Source organism: Megalopta genalis, chromosome 13, assembly GCF_051020955.1.
Source record: "Megalopta genalis isolate 19385.01 chromosome 13, iyMegGena1_principal, whole genome shotgun sequence".
NCBI classification, from domain to species: Eukaryota; Metazoa; Arthropoda; class Insecta; order Hymenoptera; family Halictidae; genus Megalopta; species Megalopta genalis.
The window spans coordinates 13,308,196-13,314,790 of NC_135025.1; the positions used below are offsets into that span (position 1 = coordinate 13,308,196).

Here is a 6,595-nt window from a genome sequence, read left to right on the forward strand (position 1 = left end):
CATAATTATAGACTCGATGCAACTTTCGCATTGTTATTGATATTTAAACGAAAGAAAACTTGCCAAAATAACGTATTTGTGTATTTCTATCGTCTATCATTTCAAATATAAAAACATAGAAATACGATGTTCTATTAATTTTTATTTAATTATATAATTAATTTGTATTTAAAATATTTCTGTTTATTTTTCGTTTAAATATCGCTAAACTCTAAAAGTTACTTCGAGCCAACAGTTAGAGCATCAATTGTCAGTAAAATCTGGAAATAAAGCTATGAAAGCTACGAACATTTTGTGGAAAAAACCAGCGAAAGGGTGCAACGTAGTATTCTATACGCTCAAAAATCCTGCAATAAAAACGAAGACGTTATCCGATCTAATCTAGACCGTAAGGTGTCTCCGGCAAGCCTGTATTTTCTACGAAAATGCATGCCACGTGTCGCGCGGGCGATGCGATGAAAATCGCAAGAAAAGCCGCTCGAGACTCATCGATTGTCATTTCTCACACGATTGTCCGGTTTCGTTGCAGATCACGGAAACGTACGCGTTCCTACCGCGGGAGGCGGTAACGCGATTTCTGTTGGGCTGCACGGAATGCCAACGACGCCCGCGGACCCCGAGCCCGACGAATATATCCAACCAGACGCAGCAGAGCAACGCCGCGACGGCTCTAACGACGACGCAGACACCGTTGAGCCCGAGCACCGCCGGAGGTCTGACGACGGCGTCGACGACGTCGTCCTCGTCGCAGGGCGGCTCGAAGTCGCGGGACGGAGGCCATCAGCCCGGCGAGACCAAGGCCCTGTACAGCTACAGGCATCAAAAGCATCACAAGAGCAACGCTTCGGTGTCGACGACGACGGCGGCGACGACGACGACGACGATGTCGACGACGATGACGACGACGACGACGACGTCGACGACGGAGAAGCCTGAGAAGGAGAAGGAGGAGAAGTACAATCCCCTGAGCATCACAAATCTGCTAAAGAAAGAGCCGGTGACCGGCGGCTTTCTGCCGAGCGCGGACCGAGCGGAGGCTCTGCCCGAGTCCAGGCGAACCCCCGAGTCGGACCGGGCCAGCTCGAGAAGCTCTGCCTCGTCGAAGAGGAAAAGGATGTTGCCAGAGGGCCGGACACCGTCACCCCAGCCCAGCCAGCCGTTGCCAAGGCCGTGGAGCCCAGGCCTCGACCCGAAGAACACGCCCATCGACTACAGTCTTCCCATCACTACCTCATACCTGAAGCATCAGCAGAGGCTACTGCAGGCGGAGAAGAACAAGGCCGCCGCGATCAAGGAGTCCGAGATCGAGCAGAAGGTGACCGTTCTGCCCGCCGAGGAGATCGACAGCGTGGAGAGGGAGAGATACTCGCCGGCGACCGGACTGATCGATACCAATCTGAACCTATTGGCCACCATTCAGCACCTGCACTGCCAAGTGATGCTGGCCCTAACCGAGAGGCTCCGGCCGTCCATCACGATGCCGAGCCCGTTGGTCCTGCCGACGGCGGCCAACATACTTACCAGCGGCATGATCATCGGCTCGGAGGTGTCCGTTCAAACCGGCGAGCATCGCACGTGAGGACATCGCGGACGCGCGTAATAAGAATATATAGGTACTGCGAGAAGGACCAAAGGATCAAGACTAACTCTGCTACCGTTGTCTAATTAACTCCTCCTTTGAACGCCGCACTCGCCTCTGCTCTGCGATTCGAGCACCTCGCAATCGCGCCGGGCAGACACGGTGCTGGAAATGCCGACGTAGTTGTTGGTTGGTCGGTCGGTTGTTGTTGTTACAGAGGACTCGCAGAAACGGCACTAGCCGCGGCATTCTATCGCGATTCAGGGGACGGAGTTACAGGACTTTTTCGGGAGAAGTTTCTCGAAAACGTGCGCGCGCGCGCGGAGACCGTTCTCGGGTCTCCCTTAGCGACACTTTTCATTTCGCTGGTCGATGAGTCGTTATATTTGCCAAGCACCGATGATTCGATTTAAGGTTTATTTATCGCCTGGTGGTGACTGCGGACGACGAACAGATATAAAGAAAAAAAAAACGCATGTATTTAACCCCCGTGTAAATGTAGATATTTAATCGATCGCGGCCCAAACCGTCTGGGCTGATTCCGGTTCGGGACTTCGAGATAATAGAATTCTTAAGGTTTCATCGGGAAACGATACGACGTTAGTAGTCTCGGCTAGGAAAGAAAAAAAAACCTTGTCCGCAGTCTCCGAGGGCAACGCTAACGCGGCTAATATCCGGTCCGACCTGCCATTCGAACTATCGGATTACCCGATCATCTATTAAACCGGATAAGATCAATTACTTTGCCGGCGTTCCGGCGACAACGTCAGTTAACCGGACCGGCGCGCGGGTCGGGTCGGGTCGGATCGGATCGGTCCGCGTCCCGCTCCGTTCCGTTCCGTGTTCCCGATATAGTAGACGGTGAAACGGGCGACGAATTATTCGCGAGCCCTGTCAAAATGTGGGTCGAACGCGTCGCGTGTCACCGATTTCAAGGGGGCGCCGCCGCAAGTCGAATCCGGCCGCGGATCGGAAGCGGACGCGCGGTATTTAAAGATCCGGCTCCCGTGGACCCGAAACGGACGGCGAATTCGACAGGGATGATTGTTCGGCGAGGACAGCTTCTGAATATTTAATGATCGGCGAAGATTGCCGTTGCTGCTGATGACCCGCCGCGGCCATTTCGGTCGACTGCCTGTCGATTGATGGAAGTCACCGGTCCGTTCTCTACCGATTTCGGATGTACGCCGATTGAAATTTTCTCGGCGAACCTCCCCTCTCCTCTCCCTCATTCCTCTTCATTTCCGACCGACAGTGAAACGTTTTTGTGTTCGCCGGATGGTCGCGATGATCGTCGGCTCCGAACTGAGCTATTTTAAGGAACGTTTCGATTATTAGTCGAATTTTCGATACCGATCGACCTGTTTCGGAAGAGCTTTTTATTCTTGTCCGAGATCGAGGTTTTGATTACTTTTAAGCCACCGATGCGATTGCAATTGTTTTTGAATATTTCGCGAGGCTCGAATGATTTCAGTTAAACGAGAACGAAATTTCAAGATACGATTTCATGTTGAAAAATTGAAGAACGTCGATGGACGTATTTTGACATACGGAAACCTCGTTTCTGTCATCGGAATTGTTCCATCGATATCGAAACTGTATCCCTTGACATCACCTTGATCTTTTGAGTGAACAATGTTGTTCCGATTAAAGGAATTCAATTTGTATTTTAACGTTTCTGAAATATTTTGGTGGAGATTATTCAATAAAAATTCGTTGAAAAATGAACGTTCTACGACGGCTCTCCTTTTGTTTGGGTTTCAATGTTCCTGATTTGGTTCCAATTCGACAGCGGCACTAATGGTGGATTGCGCTTATGATTACAGTTAGTGACATAAGGGATGAGAACGCTGTCTCAACACGTTCGCTACCAAAAAATACATTTATACCTTTTGCAGTTGGAAAGATTAAACGTGCACTGAAACGTAAGTTGAAATGAGAAATTATTTTCTGTTTCGCGCTTCAGAAATATTTTCAAAATTATTTTTGACAAATTCTTGCAGTCGATGGAATCCGGTATCCGCTAATTAACATAAAGCACGCGCACGTTTCGAAGACGTTGTTCCGCGATTGAAGAGAACAATCTCAAAGAAATGTTGCTGATTTAACATTGGAATTACAATCGAGCTGCATTTAAATCCCTATTTCATCATTCCAACTTACACCGTTGAATGAAGTTGTTCGACGCTTTGGCTGTCATACGAACAACCTTGAACATTTTATGGAATTAAGAGAACATTTCATTAAAATTGGAAAACTAAGTTGTGTGACATGAATTACTTTCTCGAAATTTGTACACGTTGCCGAGCCTAATCAAATCAGGAAGGTATAACAGCTTAGCGTGAAAAATTAATTTCCGAATTTAAACAAACAATTCCGTGGTACATGTATGCATGTATGCATGAGCGATGCCGTGGTCGAAGCGTTGATTTGTCCAGCTTTTGTTCAGCCGGTCTATCGCGAACTTCACGCGCGAAAGTCTAAAAGTCTGTGAATTATTTATTCTTCTGATCTTGAAATCACAAAAATCGGTGGAAAATTGGGCACGATCTCTCGTACCATTTACAAATCTAGATCACGGCGAGGAACGCGCGTTGCCGTTCGACCACGTATGAATAATCGTTTCCAAGGAACTGGGAGTTGGCTTACCACGAATGTTGTCACGTATACCAAAGGCGGAACAGTCGCGACTGCTATTTTCTTGGAACTTGACCGAATTGTTTTGTCGTTGTTGGAACTATCATCGTGGACCGGGAGTGGATCGCGGGGGGTGTGACCCACCGTCACCGTCGCCGTCGTCTCAGCGACGCTAAACTTTTTCGTATTTGACCGTGTAGCCTAGCCTTGTGTATGATATTAAATGCCTAGAAGGTAGTGATTTTCCGTGTATCATATAGCTTGTCGTTAACCGGTGAACCTCGAGTACAACATGAAGGTACATTAGGACGTTAAGACGCGATCAAAACACGGACTCGTTTTCTGCTAGGCGTTCGATAATCGTCGTTAAAGTAGCCGCGAAGAGGGCACGTGTATGAGAGAGAGAGAGAGAGAGAGAGAGAGAGAGAGAGAGAGAGAGAGAGAGAGAGAGATACTCGGAAAGTGTTGGATAGCACCGGAATCTAATATTATTTTGTATATAATCGTTGTATCATAGCGCAGTTAGTTGTTAAGGGTGAGAACGCGCGACTGTATTATTATGAGTAATTATTGCTAATTATTATTATTATTACCGTGACAGTTGTCATCCTTATAACTATTATTATTATTATTAATTATTATTTTATTATATTTAAATTGCACATGAACCAGATGGGAAAATATATGAGATCACTAAAATCCGAAACTGTTGGCGTTTTACTTTACCACCACCCCTACTTGCTAAAAGGCACGTCTTCCTCGAATGAATTCGCTTCGAACGGTTTCTGGATGGATCGCAAATATTCGTACGGTGAGTTGAAGTAAGAAATTCTAGATTGAAGTAAAAGAAATTTTTAAGTTTTGAAACAAACATATATGTATAAGTAAAAACTGCACGGTTTCAATGATATTTTAAGTTTTTGATATTCTTGAACGAAAGGGTTTTATTTTGAGACGAAAGATGGTTTAATCATTATGTTTTGTAACGCTTAATCATTGCAATTGGCATTCTTGTTGTGATATATATATATATATATATATATATATATATATATATATATAAAATGATAGATTTAAATATAGTTAATAAATGCACATTATAAAAGCATGTGAAAATCAGTTAATTGGATTAATTTGCGTAGATGGAGTATAACTCGTTTTATTATTGGAAATCTGCATTCAAGTTGAATGAAAAATAATAGTGTTAAACTGTTTTCAATTGTTCCGACTATTACTGAACATGATATACGATCAATCATAATAACTGAATTATTACTAGACTGTGGATTTTTATGCATTTACACTATGCGCAAGAAATGTGCAAGAGACGTAGAATATTTAACAATCTTGTCAGTGAAAGAAATCTTTTCCTTAATATAAAATTTCTATAAAAATTTAAATATATATAAGATTTTAAAAAAAATTTAAATATATATAAGATTTAAAAAAAAAATTTCTATAAAATAAGATTTCTATAAAAATCCACAATATAGTTATTATTATGCCGAACGATGTTTTTTAATTATAATGGCATGTTGATCAGACTTTTGTTCAACTTCAATCACAGATAACTATTTAAGAACGAAAGTGTAAATACATTCGAAGATATTAAGTATGTTGCTAGATTATTTTCCAGGCCTCAAATTTAACGAACGGGAAAATACAACTTCATTTAACTTTTATTTTTTTGCCAATTGACAAAGAAAATTTTGATTTCACAAAAAGATCCGCGATGTACAAGTAGAGATATTAAATACTTTGCAATGAGAGATTTTACGGTTTATATCGTACGGTGTTTTTGTTTAACTTTCGCCAGCATCGTCCATTCATAAACATTTTTTGTCACGTTTGGTGAAAACATACGATCTGTATTTTCATCGATGTATTTCAATCGAATATCATTCTGCAAAATAACAATTACCTCTGCCGGTCGCCAGATCCAGAATCCAAGTATGTATGAACTTCTTCTTTCGTTTTTAATCATTTCACTCATTTCACTGTTTTAACCCTTCGTACTCTCAGGGGAAATAAACAAGGCTGTTGATAATTGAGGTACTTTCAAAATCAAAAATTGTATGTTTTGTACGACCTGTATCGATCCAATCTTATATAAAATGTTATTTAAATGGAGTAATTATTTTCATAAAAAAATAAATCGTTCTTGAGGCAAAATGATAAAAAAGAATAAAGAAGTTCCATAAGTGAACGAATGTTTCATTTTATTAAATATCCTCGTATGACGAACTCTGATTAAAAAATTTTCGTACAAAAGTTTATCCCATTTAAAGAAACAACGTTATCCTCCAAATAACCTTCGAAGCCATTAACAACAAAAAGTAAATAAAAAAGTCGTGTTTCCCCATTGAAATCGAGTAACCT

At 42.6% G+C, this 6,595-nt stretch overlaps 1 protein-coding gene across 3 annotated transcripts in view; it reads left to right on the top strand.

Annotated features, from left to right (window-relative positions):
- LOC117224890 (uncharacterized) overlaps positions 1 to 4,922 on the top strand; it is a 113,739-nt gene extending 108,817 nt beyond the window's left edge. For all 3 annotated transcript variants that reach the window (XM_033478091.2, XM_076525939.1, XM_033478094.2), the window contains exon 4: positions 530 to 4,922. In XM_033478091.2, the coding sequence (XP_033333982.2) occupies positions 530 to 1,579 (1,050 nt within the window). In that variant the 3' untranslated portion in view covers positions 1,580 to 4,922. The remainder of the gene's footprint in view (positions 1 to 529) is intronic.
- Positions 4,923 to 6,595: the final 1,673 nt, after the last annotated feature.